The 22,110-nt window shown below is 47.2% G+C and overlaps 1 protein-coding gene across 1 annotated transcript in view; it reads left to right on the plus strand.

Moving 5' to 3' along the window:
• Positions 1–22,110, plus strand: part of ITPR1 (inositol 1,4,5-trisphosphate receptor type 1) — a 1,533,308-nt gene that overhangs the window by 1,048,680 nt on the left and 462,518 nt on the right. The window contains exons 38-39 of the mRNA XM_078661662.1: positions 9,007–9,139; positions 10,374–10,564. Coding sequence (XP_078517788.1) covers positions 9,007–9,139; positions 10,374–10,564 — 324 coding nt within the window. The remainder of the gene's footprint in view (positions 1–9,006; positions 9,140–10,373; positions 10,565–22,110) is intronic.

Raw genomic sequence — 22,110 nt, forward strand, 5'->3', positions numbered from 1 at the left:
ATACGCGCAGCGTCATCGCGCAGCGGGATCGCCGGATTTCCGCCGGAGTGACGCCTGAGTTCAGCCCGTCTGCGCCCGTCCACGCTGAGGACGTGCTGCAGGACGGGCTGGACACGGTTGGTACCCTTTCTCCAACTTATAAGGTACCCAGGCAATACTCCATGCTGGAACTTAGGGCACTTAGGCCATCAGTGCAACGGTGCTCTTACCGTTTTTCCCCTGAGGGAATCCGACACTCCAAGAGATGTTTTATATGTAGGACCTCTTTCTGCTGCCCTGTTCCTAGTCCTTCCAGATCTCATCCACGTTTAGGGTGTCGCCCCATTTCGATTTCTAATACTGGGTTCTTAATTATTGCGCGATCGCTCATCAAGCATAATGTCGCCTTCCACGATTTCGTGGAAGAAAGACAGCCGGACTGGGTCTTTATCACTGAGACCTGGGCCTCGGAGTCCTCTGGACACGATTTACTCCTGGCCATTCCCGATGGTTATTCCTTTCATAGGCAGGACAGACCACTGCGTAGAGGAGGAGGAATTGCTGTCCTTTTTAGGGCTCGCTCTGCGATTGCAGGCCAAAGGCCTGCTGTCGCAAAGCGAGACTATTGTAATCAATCCGGCTTTCAAGGACTAAATAGGAGAGGACAAGAGACTGGCACGCGCATGCAGCAGCCTGTCGGAATCGGATCAGGTGGCGCGCAGCACCACGCTCTCCGATTCCGGCAGGCTCTTCACAACACACATAGTGTCCCCCCCCCCGTCCCCCCCCCCCCCCCCCCCAGCGTACACCCCTGCTGAGCATACACCCACGCCCCCCCTTACACACACAACCCCTACCTCATATCGGCGTCTTCGCACTCCCTTGCCCCTGCTCCTCTGGGGCGCGCGCACCACTGGTTTCGATTCCCTCGTCGGCTCCTCTTCTATTCCGGGTTTATTTCAACAGCCAATCAGGAGGCAGAACTCCTTTAAGAAATGCTCCCTCTCTGGTCCGCTATCATTTTAACTGCACGGTGCGTCGTGCACCCCAGCAAAAACGACAGCATGGGCCAATCACCATTGTTAATGAACAAACTTCTAATCTTCTGACACTGCTCTCAGTCACGCGTTGGTAATATTCGAGAGTCATCACTGGCATTGCTGATATCACAGTTTGCGAGTGAAGGCTAAATGTCAGACATAAGTGCCTCACTGTCTTGTCCCTTTTCTCTGTCTCTTTGCGCTGGCCTTCTGTGAAGCTGTCATCCTGAGTAATGTCCCGGCTGTCACCGAAGAAGGTTTTTAAGCAGTTGATATTTAACTTTCTATCCGCGTTCTGTAAAGAGCAGCGCTGATGATAGAGACAGCACACCTGGGATCCCGGCAACAGGGAACAGGGTGTCAAAAACTAAAGGAAACTCACTCGAGAGAAAGAGTCAACAGCTGCGGCTGCAGAGGGGGGAACAGGGGTTAATGCGGACTCCGTGAGCCCGGGGTGACTCTCTGCCTGTTCAGAGCGCCTTCTGCCCTGACACGGTCTGTCCAAAAGTCATTAGATTGGTCATCTCCGTCCTTCCGTGTGTGTGCCCCGATGACTGTCTACCCATCACGCACCCCTCTTTCCTCACACACTATCTGTCCCTCCACTCAGTCTGTTCATTACTCATCTATCTGTCAACCGAGTCATAGTGCTTGCTTGTCATCAGCATCCTGTTTGTCCTGACACCTCTGCCCGTCACCAACATCCCCTGTGTAAACCATCTGTCTGCCTATCCTGACGCGTTCTGCCCATCACTCACCCCATGCCTGTTCGGACAGTCCCTCTATCTAAAACCCACAGCCTGCGTCCCTGATACAACCCACAGCCTGCGTCCCTGATACACCGTCTCGCTCTTCCTGTTCTAATACCACGACACGAGATCTGTCCATCGCTTCCTGCCTGGTCTACTGTCGGTCCATCACCCCTGCGCCTGCCTATGTCCCGTCACACTGTTTCTTCAGTCCCCATGTGTAGATCTCTGACAAGACACATTACCTGCCCATCGCTTACAGGCCGCACCCCAATCCCTTCTCTTCATCTCATTTTGTTGGTCTCGTTATTTTTTTTATAACCAATCCCGTCTGAGCTCTACCACATACGCAGCTACACCGTATCTGAACGCACAAAAACACACTCTTGGCACTCACTAAGCGCACACATTGAACATGCACCAACTACATAAAGAATATGCCATGGCTCAAATAGACACACTGCACAACTACACATACCTCGCTACATAAGTACAACACACACTCTGTCAACCTCCCAAACCATACACACACTGCACATACACTAGCAAAACTATAAATGCACAGGCACACATCCCCACACCGCAGCTACTCACACAAAACACTGCCACACATATTGACACGAATTCCACACGTCTACTCCCAGACGTGTATACAACCAAGATGCACCACATAAATAGGCACACTAAACACACACCTAAGAATCCCCCCACACATAAACACTATTCATAGGCAATACACCACAGAAAACCCCACATAAACCATATTTGCACAGAGAAAAGCACGCGTGATATACAGATGCATCCACATACACAGGAGCCACACGTCATTCATGGAGACTCTGCACATCAGGTATAACGAGAATTTCAGCTGGACGTTCGAGGGCGTTGGCTTCTCTTTCCCTCCTGCTTGCTACCCCCTGCAACTGGCTCCAGATACGCGTCACCTCCCCTTCTGCGATTACTTTATTTTGATGCTGTCCTCACCCCCTTCACCTGTAGCTATGATTGGCAGGGGTGAATCTTTTGGCGAAAATTGTGCTGTTATATTTTGTACAAAGTTCTCTGTATCCTTTATGTATATTGTCGTATTTTATGGGGTAGACTCGTGGTTGGCGAAAAAGCAAGTAGACGCATTGGCATCAGACAGTCAAAGTCAGATAAACTCTGGAGTCAGTTCTACCCCAAGCAGGGTCAGTGGTACAGTGGCAGTCAGGGAGGTTTTGAGGGGGAGTGCTAAAGTGACTTTTCCTAGGCGTTTTCCAGGTACTTCATCACAGTGCCTTGGGAATGTTGGGGAGATCGGGCCTGCCAGGGGACCAAGTGATTGTGTGGTTGCCCAGGCCCAAACCCTAAAAAGATGCCTTGGGGAAGGGGGTCATATTTAGGGGTTTCTCTCGCATGGTTTTTATAACTAGTGGCTGAGTTTACAAGTTGGCCAAGCTCCCCTTGGACTGGGGAGTTGGTGAGTTTTTACTTTGAAAAGATGAAAGAGGCCTACGGATTGCAGCATGGGCCCCCAACCACTTTATTGATTCTGAAGGGCCACCTTGACTGACCAATTTCAGTGAAGTGGATCGATATCTAGTATCTGTAAAATAAGTCATGTATGCATTCATATGCTGTGTAATGGCTGCAAAAATGATTGGTGATTTATAAAGTGTTTTGCAAATAAATATAGCCTGAAACTATGTTTCTCAAAATCCAATGCAGAGAGTCGTGGATGAGTTATTGTGAAAGGGAAATGAGTCTGATGGGCAAATGTGAGGATATGGTTGGGTTTCTTTGTCCTTAGTCTTCCCCACACCTGACTTGGAGAGTCCCTCATCTACGTGGCATGGAAGTAGGCTTGTGCTGTGCATCTACAGTGAGTGTAGGGGAGTTGAGTAGAAGGGTGTCAACATAGGTTCTGGATATGTGATGTATGAATAGGTATGGTTGCATGTCTGGTGGTGTTTGGGAGGCATGTGCTTTTGGTTTGTGTGTGTCAACAGCATACTGGCGTATGTACGGCTTATTTTGGGTTTCTTACAGGCTTTGCAGAGGTTGTGCATCTGGTGCATGTGCACACGTGGTATGTGTGTTGGGTATCTATGTTGTGTGCATATATGGTGTATGTTGTGTGTGAATGTTATGTTTGTCTGGTGTAACATGCGTTACCTGGCACCTCTGCAACGCTGTCCTGTCGACCCTGCAGCCTCGCCCTCCAATCAGGAGGGCAGCCTAGATTTGACATTGCTTGCACTGAAATGTAATAATTGCCACAGCAGTTGTCGTTGGTCCCTGGCGCCCAGTTCAGGTCCCGCCTTTATGCAGGGGTCTGCCATGTGGCAGTGGCATGCCCCTTAATCTATATATTAGACACATCTATGAAACAGGTTTGTGTGTTTTCTTATGAAAATAAGCATTTTGGGTTGTATGAAACCGCATCCAATATTGAGACAATAAATGAGATTTCTCCCCCAGAGGGTACGTTAGTTTAACTGGTGTAGCATAGACCTTAGCCTTGGTACCGGAGGGTGTGATAATGCAATAACACATACGTTGAAATTACTACCTTTGCTCCCTTACAGGAATCCATAAGTATGTCATGATCTCATACTGATCTTTTTAGGTCGAGCTCGAAAGCATACGAAGCATGCTGGAGTCCAGCTCGACAACTATAGCCGTCCGTCTCCTGGGAATCTGAGACAGGGGCCGGGCATGAGCGTTGACTTAACCTCGTGGGCGCGCACGCCCAGCCCCTGCCTCAAATTCACAGCAAGACAGGCTCTCGCCCGCACGCACACACAGCCACACTCACGCATGCGCACACACATACACCCACGCAGGCACACAGACCCACATATACACACGCAGCCACACTCACGCATGCGCACACACATTGCCACGCGCACACACTCACCCCCCTTTCCCCCCCCCGCACCCCCCGAACACGCAGGGCTTACATACACACACAAACGCGCACACACACACCCTCCCAACCCCACTCACCGGGCACACGCAGGGCTTCCATCACTGGGGGAGGGCACCGTCAATGTGCCCCGACGCCCCCCCTCACCGGGTCTGTTATACTCCTCTCGTCCTGTTCCTCCCTGTGTCCAGAATCCGCAGCCCTCTCCGTTGTTTTTCCGCCCCTTCACGCCTCCTTTCTCCCGCCCAGAAATCCGATTTGCGTGTCAGGCCTCGCTCTTGCTTTTCTAGGCGGCATGTTTAGGGTTTCTTTTGCGTGCCACTCCTCGCTCTGGCTATCCATTGCTGTTCACAAGCATTTGCAATGCAATCGGTCTTGCATTTACTGCGAGTTTAAGGTATTGGCATTGTAAATGACAATGCTTTTTATTTTCCAAAGCATAAATAAAAGGTATTGTCATTTACAATGCCAATAGCTCAAACTCGCGTAAATGCGAGACCTGTTGCATTGTATATGCTTGTTAAATCATCTTTTTCTTGCACCATTACACCGCTATCAAGGCCAGGAGATTGCTTTGAGGCACTCTATTTTAGCATATTGTGTGCTCCATCTGTCTCTTTTACTGGGATACTTATATATAGGCCACCCGGCCAGAGGGCGAACTTTTCTTTACATTTACTTGAAATCCTAGAACCCTATTTTGGAAAATCCCATCTTTCAATACTGGGTGATTTTAATTTTCATCTGGATGACATTAGCTCCAAGGATACTCTGACATTAATTGAATCACTCGGAGCCTTTGATCTTGCCCAGTTGGTGAGCAGCCCAACCCACAATGCTGGCCATACTCTGGATGGGATATTTTCGAGCGATTCCAGGCTAACTGTTTGCTCGCCTCTACCTTTGGTCTGGACAGATCATTTTGCTGTGCCATTTGAACTTATTCTTTCTGCCCCCCTTTCAGCCAACTCTGTGGCCTCTTCATTTATCCTGAGGAGAAATTTTAGAAACATTACTGATGATACTGTTGCTCCCCACATTCGGACATCGGAATTCCTTTCCCTGAAGGGTGTGGAGGAGGCAGCCCAAAAATTTACTGATTCCATTACTAATGCTGTGGAAGAGCTTGCCCCCGCCTCCCTTAGATATGTAGCCAGGCAGAAACCTACCGCACCCTGGTTTTCTGAACATCTGAGACTTTTAAGGCAGGGCTGCAGGAGCAGCGAGAGAAGATGGAGGAAATCCTGGAATCCAAAAGATCGAGAGATCCTTAAGTCTGACTTACGAGACTACAAACAGAGAGTTATAGTGGAGAAGCAGGAATATTTTACCAATCTTACAGGTTCCCTAACTTCATCTAGGGAACTCTTCAAAATTGCTGACTCACTATGCTCTCTTCAACTCCCTGATCCCGTGATCAGCTCTCAGGATCTCTGCAACAACATTTCTGACTTCTTTCATAGCAAAATTCTGGACATCCATACTGCTTTGGAAGTACTAAGTCATTCCTTGGATAGGGATACTCCCTCTGTTATTGCTAACCTAGATTCCGTGGGTGAATGCCCTTCTAAACTATTTGGGCAATTTCCTTTACTATCTTTGGAAGGATTGAACCTCCTACTCGATAGGACTAAATCCTCATCCCCCACGGATCCTCTACCGTTAAAAATACTGAAGGAGTGTAGAAACACCATTCTCCCTCCCATGCTAGAAGTTATGAATAAGGCTATTACCCAGGGTTCTTTTCCATCTGTCTGGAAGAAGGCGATTGTGAGGCCTTTTTTAAAGAAACCATCTCTTGACCCTGGCATTCTTAAAAACTTTAGGCCCATCTCTCTGCTCCCGGCGCCCGCGAAAATACTGGAGGCACACCTCAACCTTCATCTCTCCACTTTTCTTGAGACCAGTGAGTATTTGGATAACACACAGCACGGATTCAGAAAATCTCATAGTACTGAGTCCGCTCTCACTGTTGTTGTAGATAACATCCGTCGCAAAGTGGACAGTGGCCAAACCACTATACTCGTCCTATTAGATCTCACAGCCGCGTTCGACACCCTGTCTCCCGCCATTTTAACATCTCGGCTTAGGGAGGCAGGGGTTACTGGGCCGGCTCTGAATCTTCTTAACTCCTTTCTCACTGGTAGAGAACAGAGAGTAAAGCTTGGAGACTTCCTCTCCCCTGCCAAGTCATTGCAGTGTGGGGTGCCACAGGGGTCGGCCCTTAGTCCGACCCTGTTTAATATCTATGTGGCCCCCCTTGCTAGACTAGTGAGATCGCAGGGGATGGAGGTGGTATCCTACGCCGATGACACCCAGGTCATGGTGTCTCTGGCTCATTCCTCTGTTCATGCTTCTGCCATTAGCTTTAGGTCATGCATGCAGCATGTAGCAGATTGGATGATCATCAACTCCCTAAAGCTAAATGGCGATAAGACAGAGGTCTTGGTTTTTGGGAAGGACCAAGATGCTTGGTCGAGTGAGTGGTGGCCTTTATCTCTTGGTATCTGCCCCACACCCTCCCAATCAGCCAGAAATCTCGGTGTGGTTTTCGACACCTCACTCTCCATGAAGCTCCAAGTAAATAGGACGGTGGCCACCTGTTGGGGTGTGATTAGGATCATTAATAGGATCCGTAACTATCTCTCCCTCCAGGCTCGCAAGCAGATTGCAGTCGCTCTTGTTGGCTCAAGGCTTGATTATTGCAATTCCTTGTATGCTGAATCCAACAAGAGTCTTATTCATCGACTGCAAATAGTGCAGAACGCGGCAGCGCGCTTTGTGTTGGCCCTTCCCTTGGCATCTTCTGCCACGGCTGCCAGGAGAGACCTTCACTGGCTCCCTGTCCAGTACAGAGTCTCCTTTAAGATTTTATGTCTTACGTATAGAGCTCTTAGGGCAGGCCCTGATGATTCACTTGGGTCTCTGCTCTTTCACTATCTTCCATCCAGACCCCTTTGATCTGCTGGCCTATCTCAATTGGTAGTGCCGCGTATACGGCTAGCTACATGGGGAGCAAGGGCCTTTTCTGTAGTGGCTCCTAAGCTTTGGAACTCCCTTCCAATTGAGGTTAAATTGCTTTCCTCAATTGATTTGTTTAAAAAAGCCCTGAAGACGTGGTATTTCATCAAAGCCTATCAATGATGGACTGTTGTGTTGATATGCTAGCTGCATTATTTGTTTTAGGCGCCTTGACGCCCATTGGGCTAAGTTTGCGCACGATAAGACTCACATCATTCATTCATTCATTCATATGCAAGCTGCAACCATCCCCTCGCCTATTCCCGTAGTTTGTACCTCAAGATGCCATTTCTGAATTCAGAGCCATTATCACCAATTTTACTTCCGTGAGAAAGCCTCAATCACCTTAGTTGTCTCTATAAGCTTTAAAGTTATTTTGGAAATGAAGGTGGCACGGATGGCTATGTTCGTTATTTGTCTTGTAAATGTAATTCTTTACACCTGACTCCGGTTAATCAATGTGCGGGTGACCTATGAAGGTGCTGGCCAGTGAGTTCATTCTCAAAAAGAAGATGAAGTCCTTAGTACTGATTGCCCATGTGGGTGCCAATGCTCAGCTATTCCATGGCACAAAAAATGCAGGTGAAATAAGTTGTCGATTTTTCCTTTCCTGCTCCTCCGCCCTATGGATGCCCCGCCTGTGATTATACTTACTTGTTAGATTGTTCCAAGGGCGATTACTAAATAATACAGGATATGCTAGTTTTCATAGATGTTTCTTTTAACGTTTTCTCACCTGGTAAGTTTGAGAAGCTATCCTTCTCTTCAGTGGCACTTGTCCTATGCCCTTGGAAGCAGGGTCCCTGGCGCGTCCATAGCTACAGGTGGATGCTTTAAGGAGCTGCGCTTACTCGGAGGCAACGGGGGACTACAAACTACTGATGAAGGGGGTAGAAGTAAAATGGTGTGCATGAAAAACTAGTAGTGTTATTGTGAAAGGTCAGTGCGCTTCTACCCTTAGTATTGATTACGGGTGAATTTCGAGTGTGGATTAAAGCTGAAATTGAGACTTGATATGTTGGTAAGAGAATTTTGGGACAAGACTGGCTAATAAGTTAGTCGATAAACATAGTATAGTTGTCCAGGCTTACTACAGCACGGTTGGTCGAGCTTTGATAATGCTTTAATTTTTACTATTGTTGTATTACTATCATCCTGCCTCTCAGGAGTAGAACTACAGAGGCTTTCCCCTTCTCCTGATAGGACTCTTGTCCCAAAGGCGAATTGAGTGACTGCAATGAAGGCTTCTTCCCTCCCCGGGTCTTGCATTTTGGAGGTATTCATTCTTTCCCGTTTTTGCTTGAAGGGTGAGGCGCTCCGGCAGATTTTGGTGAACCGATACCATGGGAACATCAGACCGCCAGGACGGAGAGAGAGCCTGACGAGCTTCAGCAATGGCCCGCTGTCTCCTGGAGGACCCCACAAGGCAGGCCCTGGAGGTAGGCTACCATGTTGAGCTTCTATTTTAAAATGTTATGCTTTCAGCTAAGTGCCAGTCCATTGTGAAAATAACAAACGCTTATTAAATACGTAGGGTGAGGTGCACCGGAAGCGGTTGACGTCACAGGCCATGTGCGCTGCTGGTCGCGAGTTTATCGATTTGCTTGTGCAGGTTCTTTGGTTTTGCCAGTGCTCCTCCTTTGTAACTTGTTTAACACTCAATAGTTATTTGCAGACACCAGGGATGGCTCTGTCTATCCACTTACTCCGGAGCTGTTAGCCGTTCGCTGCTCCCATCTAGCTCTGGCAGACCACCACCGCTCACACGGGTGTGCCGGGGTTCACTTACCCAGCTGCAGCGCCAGCAGGCTTATGCGGCCTGGGCCACCCTAGCCACCCACCTGCTCTGGCTGTGCTGCACCCCCTACTGTTTCACTGCAGAAACGTTGCACGTCAATACCTGGCCAAACACCTTGCATGAATTGGCCGATGCCCTTCAACCTTGAGTCTTAAACCTTGAGCCTGCTTCAGTCTCAAAGGAGAGTTGGAACCAACTATAGCACGTTCACCACCCCGCACTGTCAGATTGTGTACCTGAGGCCCATTTATATACAGTGCATGTCACCTCAGACACTCTTACTTATGCGAAGGGACGTGCAGCAGGCTGCATCTTCACTTTGCTTACACGCACAGTAGTCTGCCAGCTGCTGCTTCTGAGCTGCTGCATTGTCTGTGTGTACAGAACTGGAACCAGCACAGCTTCATTTGCACCTCCACTCTTTGCCGCATCTTTTGGGGTTAAATGTCATGGGACCAGATCTAAATCGTGCATGCGCTTTCGCTAGCCGTTGGCAACTGGGTTCATGGTTAATGTATTTCTCAAGCAGGTGAAAACAAGTGCACACCTAGCTTGGTCTTTCATCTGCTGTGCAGAAAAGGTCAAGCCCTCTTGCTCATTCCATACACATCTGCACCCTTCCCATTCAGCGCCCTGCATGCTCGTTTCTGAGGACAGTTTGATTGGGAACTTCTGGGGACATGGCTATTGTTTCAATACTCAATGTACCATTTGAGGCGGATCGCCGTCCTTCGGTGCTGTGCACTGCAAGCACGTGACAAGGGCTTCTTCTGATGGGGACAGTATTTGGTTCTGCAAAGACCCGAGTGCAGCTTTGCCAATACAGAATCCGTCCTTTCCCTTGGCTAAGAACTCTCATTGTCTTTGTATTGTAGGCGGAGGCTCTGGCTCCACCTCACTGTCCCGCAGTGAAATGACCCTAGCGGATGTCCAGTGTCACCTGGATAAGGAAGGTGCCTCCGACCTGGTCATCGACCTGATTATGAACGCCACTAGTGACCGAGTTTTTCACGAGAGCATTCTGCTGGCCATTGCACTGCTGGAAGGAGGGAATACATCAATACAGGTAACCTGTTTTTCTTTTCACTCGTAATGTTCATGGTCTAATGTGTGTACTTGAGCCACCTCACCAAGATTGCAGGTCCTGAACCAACTTTGTACAGCTCTTCCTGATTGCAGTTCTTGTAAATTGTTGGGGTATTTTAAGGTCATTGCTTGGGTCACAATCTAGAGTGACGAACACTGACCAGTGCACAGAGCAAAGAACGCCTGCAAGATCCATGTCTTATGATTTGTGGAACTAGAATTGTATCAGCCCCAGGTGATCGTGTGTCAAGTATGCAAAGTTGTTTTGCCATTGGTTCTAAACTAGCAAACACAACAGAATGAGGGGATGGAGTGCTGACAATTTTCAACCACTCACCCCCAGTCAAGGGACTGGTTTAATCCATCGTTCTTATGCTCACTATGCCACCCCATATGCAGATCGGTCTTAACCCTGCTCCTTAACGGAGCAGTCCAGCCCGTACTGCCAGGCCAGGTCATCCCTGGACCGGAAACTAGCATCCTGGGACCGGTTTCAGGGTATCACCCCTCATCAGCCAGGCTAGCTTGAATCCGTTGGCACAGTAAGCATGGGACCCTCGTCTGGGTATTCCCTTGGCCCTTTTCCCATGAGGAGCAGGGTCCTGAGTGAGTTGCATATGGCTGGGTCCAAACTGGGGTGGCATAGTGAGCAAAAGAACGATGGCTTAAACCCACATTTCTTGACTGGGGATGAGTGTTTTAAAGGTTTCAGCACTCAGTCTATCTTGTGTTTGAGTTGGTTTCTAAACTACCACACTGGCTCATTCACAAGCAAAAATTAGACAGCTCTGTTGTGGCTTAGCCCGCAAGCAAGGTTTATTTCAAAACTTTTCAAAGCCAATCAGTGTCGCTTTTGGACCTATTGGCTTTGCCAATTAGCTTTATCCATGCTGCACAGCTTTCCTAATGCTGCTGAAGCATGGCTAAAAAAATATTTTTAAACTCGTTTGATGCGGACTGCTGCGTAATTTTTATGTAGGCATGCACCATGCATGTGTGACTACAAAATTACACTGGTGCCTTTTTTTTGTTTACCTTTGCTAGTTGGATTGGTGACTAGAAAGAAACAAAGAGCCGGGGGAGGTGTGGGGAAGCAAAAAGGGGGTATAGAGAGTAGGGAAGCTACGCGGGAAACGGAAGCATCACAGCAGAGACAGAAGCATACAGTGCTACATGGGGGAGCACAGAATCACAGCAAGACAGGGCAATACGGAGATGGGGAAGCAACGTGGGGGACAAACTACATAGGAGGGGCAGAGAAGCACGCAATCAGGCAGAGAAACCAGGAGTCCGGGTGGGGGAACACACAGATGCTTTCGGCAAGACAGGAAGGGGGTAGCACCAAAGCACAGGGGAGACAGCAGTACCGAGTATGGAGGGCAGAGAACCATACGGCAAGACAGCAGCACAGCGGCTACACAAAAAGCATTGTAAGGACGATGTAGTGGATCCACACGTATTCGCCGGGTCGTAAATCTCACACAGGCCATCAAATAAGGAAGCAAATGTGAGTGCGTGACAAAGAAGCCAACCAACGGAAAACAATTGGGTGGCTCTGAGCCCACTGTTAACAAACAAAAGGCTTCGGAGCACCTCATCCAAACAACCAGAGATGCCAGTAATGATAGCTATTCAAAACAGCTTGAACGGACAAAAAAGCTACTGGTCAATCTATGTCCTGAATAATCAATAATATTTATTTCATTGGAAAGAGCAATTCATTTCATATTAACCTCTTTCTCAAGTGAAACGCTACAAGTTTTTACAAAAATTGTAGAAAGTGTTGACAAAACATAACCGCCACAATTAGTATATGAACAAAATAGTTCTATGTACATCAAATAAAAAATTAATGCAAAATCGAAACTCAATTCACTCAGTTCAGTTCAGTTCAAAGACCTTTATTCGGTTAAAACATATAACCATAAAAGTAACAAACATACAAACAAATTACATTAATTACAACGAATACAGCTCATAATTATTAGTGCAAGGAGGGGGATCAAATAGACAGTTACACAATGAAGTAAAATTTAAGCCATTTCAGTTATCATTTGTTTTCGTGATTTAAAAACACTCTTTAGAAAATTTAAAACCACAGTTACAGTTAAAACCATATCCAATCTCTGTAACTCTAAAAAAGCTGGGCGGCATCTGGTTAAATTCATTTCTTTTAAAAAAGGGATGATAATTTTTCTGCGATAGGCACCATAGAGTCTGCAGAAAAATAAAATGTGGATATCTGATTGAATTGACGACCCATCACATGGACAAGTGGGCAACATACGATTCCATGAGTTCATACTAGGGAAGGACACCAGTCTAAAAAACATACAAAATCTAAAACGAGTTAAAAGAAAGCGATCGTAGTTTGACATGGGCAGGGATAAATATGGCTGTACAGAGTTAATCTCACAGAGTAGGAAGATGGGAATGTACCGATTGTTTCAAGGTTTCAGTTCTCTTCCTCTTAGCCTCAAGATGGTCCAGGCAGAGGGTTTTTAGTGTCTTCCTAGGAATGCTACCCAATGAAGATGGATCCAAATAGTAAGAGTAGCATCCGATCTCAGACAAGAAACACTTTACATATCCCAACCATTCCACTCTATGCACGTGATCCAAACTGAGGATGTCCTGTAACAAGGCCCGATTCATAACACATTCATTTGTGGTCCATACCCTGTGCCACAGTAGGATAGGTTGAATTTTAATAATGTCTGTTATGTAAGGTTGGCCCAGTTCTGCATGACAGTTGAAAGTTGCTGCACATTGTGGGACAGCAAGGACTTCCCTCAGAAATTTATTTTCCACCACCTGGATTGGATCAACATTTGCATACCCCCACAAGCCTGAACCATAGGTGGCAACAGATATACATGTTGCTCTATATATAGTTAACATTTCTTTTATCGGCTTCGTGCCCAGTTTTCTGACAAAATTGTTTAAAGCCATGATCGTTTTCATAAATAAAAGGGTTCTAGCCTTAATGGCACTTGTCCAAGAGCCTAGCTCATGGAATAAAATACCCAAATAAGAAAAGGTTGGGGTATTATCTAACGGCACATTGTTTAAAAACATCCGCTTCATGGGTTTACCTAGTTTAGGGCCACAGTTCATAGTAAAAGTTTTGCTACAGTTTACTCGTAAGTCTAAATTCAGCATAAAATTCTCAAAGCTAACTACTAGTTTTTGTAGAGCCCGGGGAGTACGCGCCATGAGTACGGCATCATCTGCGTACATGAGTGCAGGGATTGCCCTCCTCCCCACCCTGGGCATATCTCCGCACTCCTGCAGCAGGTGATGCTCAAGCCCATTAATATAAAGAAGAAATAAAAAAGGTGCTAGGACGCAACCTTGTCGCACTCCCCGGCCCACGCTGAATTGTCTGGAGCATTCGCCCCCCCCTACCGTAGCGAACAGAAGCTGTGGCTCCTCTATAGAGATCCCTCAAAAAACAGATTATAATGTTATCCACACCCAATCCTTTCATTATTGCCCACAATTTGGTGTGTGATACGCAGTCGAACGCAGATGAAAGATCTACAAAAGTAAGATACAGGCGTTCTGATTTTATCCTTATATATTTATGCTGCAGTAACATTAAATTTAAACCTTGCTCAATTGTGCCAATCCCTTTTTGAAAACCAAATTGCAAGTCGCTCATAATTTCATTTTCCTCCGCCCAGCTTTGGAGTCTTGCCAGCACTATACGTCCCAGAATTTTTATTGATGAATCAAGAAGGGAGATTGGCCTGTAACAGGCACAGCTGTTTCTATCCCCCTTCTTGTAAATTGGGACGATGATGGATTTAAACCAAGATTCTTTTAAGCCCCCAGATAGAGCCGCATTAAAAAGTTGAACCAACATTGGGCCCCAGATTTCAGTGTCTGCTTTAAATAGGTCCGCAGGAATCCCATCGGGCCCAGCTGCCTTACCACCTTTAGTTGCCCTCAAGGCAAGCAGTACCTCTTCCAGTGTCACAACCAAATTCGAACTTGGATGTGGATCCGGTCTAATATGGAAACCTCCACCATGGGTATCATCCTGTGCCTTATAAAGATCAGAGAAATGATCTACCCAATTATCTTCATTTATTGCGATCTCAATTTGCACCGTATGGGTTTCATAGGGGAAAGGAGTATTAATTACCTTCCAGAATACAGCGGGATTTTTTGTTTTTGAGGCCTCGCAAAGTGAGTCTAATGCTTCCTTATTTAGCGCAGATTTCCTTAGTTTCAGGGCCTGATTGTACGCAGACCTGCAAACTCTTATTTCGCCTTTATCCCTGGGGCTTCTATGTACTGCCTGTTTTAAGTTTTTCAGGGCCCTAGTACATGCATTATTAAACCAATTTTTAGATCCTTTGCCCCTACGTTTCGCCTCCACCCTTAGGCTACTTTTTATACTTGTGGCTATTATACAAAAATGCTCAATTATTTGGTAATTCTTAGAGTTGTCGCCCAAACAAATCATAAAACTATTAGAACACCCTTCCCAGAGTTCCTTAAAGAAGGTTGCGGGGATTACTTTGCTCCAATTAAGTGTGTACCCATTTTGTTTCCCAAGGACAACATCAACCACTGCCCCTAAAGGTGGCGCGACCGTAGATGGGTCTGGGAACAAAGCTGCTACCTTAAGGCATTGGGGGAGATGGTCACTTATGGGCAATTTAATATTTGTAACCCCCACCACTCTATGACCAAGATTACTGGAAGACAGAATAAAGTCTATGGTTGACTCCAATCCTCTGCCAACGAAAGTCGGGGCAAAGGGGATGGGTTTTAGGGCCAATTCATTAACAAACCCTAGATCGAGCATGAATAATAGTTCATTAAGCAAGTCTCCCATCAGAGTGTGGTCAAAGTGGGTAAGATGCGTATCTCTCTCTGTCATTAATCCACATAGGCCCCGACTCCCTTTTGTACAGAGTTGACAATTAAAATCCCCCCCCCCATAAAATTACCAATTCTTTGTCGTTTTTATCGACCTCTAACTGAACTTCATCCTTTAATTGCTTCATTGCAACCACAGTTTCATCCCTCGGGACATTACTATAAAAGTTAATAATCATCACCTTTCCTCCTTTAAAATTTCTTAAGATTATGAGTTGAAAGTAATTAGATTGCAAATAACAGTGAGCTTGTTTAATTTTGAGTTGGTTTGAAACAAACGTGATCAAACCACCCTTAGCCCTTCCGAAGTGGCCTCCCACAGCTGGAGTAAAAAAGGTTCTGTAACCATTTACATGGATAGGAACCTGGGTCCATGTTTCTTGCAAAGCCACTATATCCTGACCACTTATTACCGAATCCCAAGCTGGGTTAGTAATTTTTTGCCTCAACCCTGCTACATTCCAGAACAGCAATGTGCAGAGATCACTCTTTAACTGTCTCGGAGCTCTTCCTATCTTTTCCCCACTCCCACTATCTTCAACTACAGTGGTTTGCATCTGATCCGGGATATCACTGGCACAAAATGTCAATCCATCCGAAGTGATGTACTCGTGTGTTGTGGGCAGTTCTTGGGGTAACTCAATAAGGACCTCAGTACTGTTAAGGGGAACCCCACCCGCAGTTGGAACTTGTAAGACTGGTAAAAGAGGGTTGTTCCCTACCAGATTTTCTCGGGGTAACTGAGCTTGCTGTCAATCCACCCCTTCTAGACCAGAAAGAGTCTGGAAACGATTTTGAATTGGTAGGTTATACATATGTGAGAGCAATCCTCTATTATTCCATTGTCTACCTTCAATGGGGTTAGACTCCAAATATGGAGAATATTGGTTACTGGAGGGAGGGTAATAAGTAGCTTGATACTGAAATCTGGGATAGAGGTCCTCCGGCCTCTGGATATAAGTAGAAGGATCTCGGTCAATTAAAAAGGCAGAACTTTCCGCCATTGGTTGGACTCCCCTTGGGCCAGCCTTATCCCAAGGTCTTACATTTCCAAACCCCTGATGGAGATGGACTGGCTTCTTTAATAACTGCCTGTCCCTTCCCCAGTTATGGGAACTTTTTGGCGGTGTGTATGGATAGAAATAAAATAATAGGTGCGTGGAGATGGAAGTGCTGTTATCCACATTAAACCAATCCCCGATATGCCTGACGGCCCTATGATCTTTAAAGTTAATGATTATAACGTCACCGTTTCTATCCTTTGGCCTAGTGCCCACCCAGTTGGCACGCCTTACACTTATAATTTCACCATTTATAGATGCAGGTAACGGTCTATTATCTCGGAGCCAAAAGGTGACCTTATTCCGTAAGGCTCCGTGATCTTCCCATTTACCTGCAGACAGTTCTGGAACCCCTGCCATTATAATAACATAAGGGGCCGAATCAGGGGTTAAATCTACAGTACGGCTCGTTTTTTCAGAGGCAATGGCCAAGACATTCCCTTTTCTCAACTTAGTTATCGGCGGGTACTTACTACCGTCTTGGTTCTGAATCCCCCCTGGTTTAGATGTTTGCTCCTTTAATACAGGAGCCGTCCCATGGGGTATGGCCAGTTGTGTAGTAGGAGCAGGTATCATAATTACAGGGCTGGCTGGTCTTATCCCCTCTAACCCAGATGTCCCTTTTTGCACAGATACTGATGGTGTGGGTGCAAGTAGTGGAGGGGAAACTGTTACTTTGGGTTTTGCAGAAGGGTGCATTGTTGCTATATTATTCATTTTGCCTTTTTCTAACCCCTTTACCAGGTCGAGTATATGCAAAGAATTTTGATTGACCTTTTTCTCTATTTTATCTAACTGAGTGGATATTTTAGAGGTCTTGTCAAAAAGTGGTTGCATCACACCCCTAATGAGTTCTACTATCTTAGCCACCGTTTCCACCTCATTTACAATGATTTGGTCAGTTTGTGACTGTATAGGGGAAACTGCCCCTTTACTTATTTTCTGCGCTCGAGTACCCAGTGGTTCACCCCCCGTTTTTTTTTTACAGTTTCCCTTGGTAAGTGGGGAATTAGGGGACCCAGGAGACGGTTCATGAAAAAGTTTTGGGGTGCCCGATAGTCTGGGACTATCATTCCCTATAGGTAAGTCCATTAAAGATGGGCTAGTTAGTGTGCTAGACAAAAGATTTTCACTTGACACAGCACAGTCAGCGGGGTGGCTATCAATGTTACCTACAATCCCTGAATTTGACAGGTCAATAAGTAGCACAGAATCTTTATGGGAATTTGACACGTTAACATCCCCTATTCCCCCTAGCTTAGAAAATCTCATATCTGAGTCCCACACTCACTCCCCCCTCCTTGTGTAATTTTATGGGATGTTTTCTTTTGCTTCCCCCTTCGTCTCACTCGGGCTTTCTTAAATTTTCTGGGTGATTCCCTTGTTGCGGTGGTATGTGTTTCTAAAGAAACCGCTATGCCTGATCCTGTGGGGGCCAAAGCATGGGAATCCTCATCATGCTGACCCATATGGACCATGGCAATTACAGTAGTTACTTTGCCAGCCAATACAGGCTGGTCTTTTTCCAAGGGAGTATCAGAGATTGTAACTGGGAGCTCCGGGGTGATAATAGTTGTGGGCGAGTGTTCCAAACCCAAGGACAACCTTCTGTTACTATTTATTTTCGCTACCTTTTTAATTAAGAAATTGTCCATGGTTACCAATTTGGAAGACATATTAGAATATAGTTCCTAATAGAAATAGGGAACTGAACGTGACTCACAGGAAAATATTTTCTCACTCACATGCTTTACCGGTATCGAGCGAAGGAAAATTTATGGCCCCGACCCGGCTCCTCGGTCCACGAAGGGCCACAGAGGGCCCGCTCTTTGCCCGGTCTTAGCCCCAGCCTTAGTCCCGCGCGCGTCCCGCGTGCGCGTTGTTGCCACTACTTATCTAAGAAAAGGTCAGGTGAAGGGGGCGGGAAGAGGACCAGCTGCGGCCAATCCACGCCGCTAGGCACGCTGGTCCTCGCAGTCCCGCCTCTGCCCTTGGTTGGTCAGCTGGTAGTTCCTGATGGCGCGTTGGTGCTCAATGCACGTCGGTGGACAGAAGGATGAGTCCACAAGTACCAGAGTCTTTGCCTACGAGCGGCACCCGCGGAGCGAGTGGCTGGTCCTCTTCCCGCCCCCTCCTCCCATTAAAATCCGAACGGAGTGAGCGCGCCTTGGGTCCCTACCTGCTTGGAGTGTTGCTCCTGCTAATTCTGTTCTTCTCCGGCCACTTCGCCACGTCTCGCGGCCCCCGCTCCGCGGGAGCCGCTCGTAGACCAATACTCTGGTACTTGTGGACTCAGCCTTCTGTCCACCGACGTGCATTGAGCACCAACGCGCCATCAGGAACTACCAGCTGACCAACCAAGGGCAGAGGCGGGACTGCGAGGACCAGCGTGCCTAGCGGCGTGGATTGGCCGCAGCTGGTCCTCTTCCCGCCCCCTCCTCCCATTAAAATCCGAACGGAGTGAGCGCGCCTTGGGTCCCTACCTGCTTGGAGTGTTGCTCCTGCTAATTCTGTTCTTCTCCGGCCACTTCGCGTAGACCCGTTTGTTCTAGTTTGGCACAACAAACGAATGCGCTGTTGTGACAGCTAAGGCTGGCTATGTGCTATTTCAAATTGTGTATCAAATTCATTATTGTTTTTTATGAATATAGGCCACAATCGTGATAGCCTGGTCGTTGAAATGTCTTATACGACCGCTCTGTGCTGTGCACCCCTTGTAAAGTGTAGGATTCTGTCCGTGGAGCACGCACCCTTACAGCCATGATATGCATGTCTTGCCTATGTCCTGTAACAGGCGTCCCAGTGTGTTATCACGCGGCTGAAGTGCCGCACTTGTGAACTCACAAACACCCAGGCGCTCCTGGGTGACGAGCCCTCCTCTGTGAAACGCCACTAGGCAGCAGCAGGAACAGTGCGTGGAAAACCACTGCGTCAGAGGGCCGGCTGCCAGAAACACGCGCTCTCCCCCAGTGTGTGTTTTTTTGGGAAAGCACGGTTCCTCGCTGTCTAATGATGCGACTCTACCCCGTCATTGCCGCTGTGTCCAGACGACTTTTCGATCTCTTCCTGTTCTTGCGGCAACTAATGGATGCATATTTCACTAGGCTCTTTCTGCCCTGCTCTCTAATTATGAGGGACGGATCCTGCAAAGAAACGGCAGATTCCACTGTCGCCTGCCGTGTGAGCCTCGGCTAACCAGGTCCACGGCATCAATGTGTCCAGAGCTACCACCACCGTACATGGCAGTGGGTCATGGACCCAATCTGAGGTAGCTGATATGATTGATGCTTCTAAGCACAGATTGCTTACCTTGTGCATCCAGAAACGTCTGCAGAAGCGCCTTCACACTGGCAGGTGGCGCCATCTCCCACCCAGGGTCATAGCTTAGTGAGATTCAGGGGCTGGGAATCTCAAATCTCCAACTCTAAAAGCAGTGGACCATAGGGTGAGTGTGTGGTGACCAGGGTGCGTGATGGACTGTTTCCATGAGGAGCGGGGTCAGTACTGATTTGGATTAGGTGGGCGTCTGGGGCTGACCGCAGCGGCCAACACCGATAGAGTGGTGGAGTGGGGGGTAATGGGTGTGCGCGGGGGGAGAGTGTTAGTGATCATTTTAAAACACATACCTGGCGCTGCTGGCTGCCTCGCTCTCCTCTGCTTCCACTTCCTGGTCCCAGCACTGGGAATCTCCATCCAATCCACGCGCTGCTGTCATGCATGAGAGCAGCGTGGTGATTAACCTGAGTGGGTTGGACTAACACTCGCTCAGTCACAGGGAGTCTGTCCTGTTTCTGCAACCCGGCTGTGCTACACAGCTGGGTTTGAGAAACCTAAGTGCACGTGTCAGTTTGCCCGGCCTAAGATTGCTGGCAAAACTGTCACGCACACTTACAAGTGCACTTCTCTTCCAGGGGATACTCATTAATAGTCATAAGCACTGAATTATCTCCGCCCATGAGCGGGAACCCGGAACACATAACAATATACATATATATGTGTAAAATATATAAAAAAGTACATAGTACTAACTAATTATACACATATACATGTATAATAACCATAATATGCAGCCTAACATATATACATAGGCTAATAAAGCCACAATTACACACGTTCTGAAGCATGAAAATATGCTGTATATAAATGCAATAAAGAGGCATGAGCCCAAAATGCATTTCATAACCATGAAAAACTTTTATTTTCATCAAAGAACCTGTTGTAAACAGCTATTAGCCTAAAAAGGCTGCATATGAAAATTTGTCTGTGTACAGAAAATCAGACTGGCACCCTGCCTTTAAGGCCCCAGAGAATCTGCACTCTTTGCCTTTAAGGCCCCTAGGAGAACTCTGTTCCCATCATGCACCACAGGTGACAGTTAGGTCAGTTCTTTTTTCCGGCTTGTTCTGTGAGGAACCTGGAACTTGAGCTCTGCTCATTTGTAGTATTTTCTGTCAGAAGTTGTTTTTTTCTTGACATTTTTTGACAAATAGTACTTTGGTGGTGTTTATTACCTTTTTTCTGACTAAACTGTTGTGAATTTTTTAGTCAGTATGCCACCTTTATTTTATAAATGTCCTTCCTGTGGGAAGAAAATGGCAAAAACTGATCCACACTCTGTTTGTGTGGTGTGTCTTCCTGATACTCATAAGGTGGAAGGTTGTTATCATTGCCTCAACCTTTCTAGTAGGACTTTAAAAGAAAGAGAGAAAATGAGGCTTCTGGGCCTTCTGGAGAGAGAGAATCGTGGTGAGAAGAGTTCTAAGGTTTTCTTATCGACTTCTAAGCCACCTTCTCAGCCTAAACGTCGAAGATCAGCGTCTCCAGAAGGTAAAATGAAGAAAAATCGACTCCAGGAAGCTTTTCCTGCGAAAAAGAGGCGTTCGACGTCGAGATCCAGATCGCCGTCAGCATTGTCGGCGTCGAAGAGGACTCGTCGACGTCGAAGACTTCGCCGGTGAGGCAGTATACAGCATCTCGACCTTCGCCGTCGAGATCTTTATCGACGTCGAGACATCTGGTGTTGATTGCAGTAAGTACGACGTCGGGGGTTCAACGCTAGACGTCGAAGGAGAAGATGCGTTCGACGTCGAAGGATCATGGGTCGCCGTCGAAGAGTAAAGTGTCGACGTCGAAGGATCATATATCGACGTCGAAGAGTAAAGTGTCGACGTCGAAGGAGATTCATACATCGTCGTCGAGGAAGAGATCGACGTCGAGAGGAAGATCGGCGTCGAAGGATTCCACGTCGAGGTCTAAGAAGAGGAGGTCAAAGTCTCCATCGCGACGTAGATCGGCGTCGAAGCATGCTTCGGGCTCGAAGCATGGAATGTCTAGGTCTCCCCCACCTGTGCACAGGTCGGCGTTGAGACTGTCACGATCAGCCTCTCGGACCTCACTTAGGTCTTTGTCGAGGTCAGACATAAGTCCTGAGCCTAGAGTGGTTTCTTCACCGCAGGATCAACAAAAAGATGCGGTGGGACAAGAGACAGTGCATCAGGATTCTTCTATGGTGGCTCAGTCGGGCTCTACCTCAGGCCAGGCAGATGATAGGCAATTGGTGCCCAGTCAGCGG

This window comes from Lissotriton helveticus, chromosome 9 (assembly GCF_964261635.1).
Source record: "Lissotriton helveticus chromosome 9, aLisHel1.1, whole genome shotgun sequence".
NCBI lineage: Eukaryota > Metazoa > Chordata > Amphibia > Caudata > Salamandridae > Lissotriton > Lissotriton helveticus.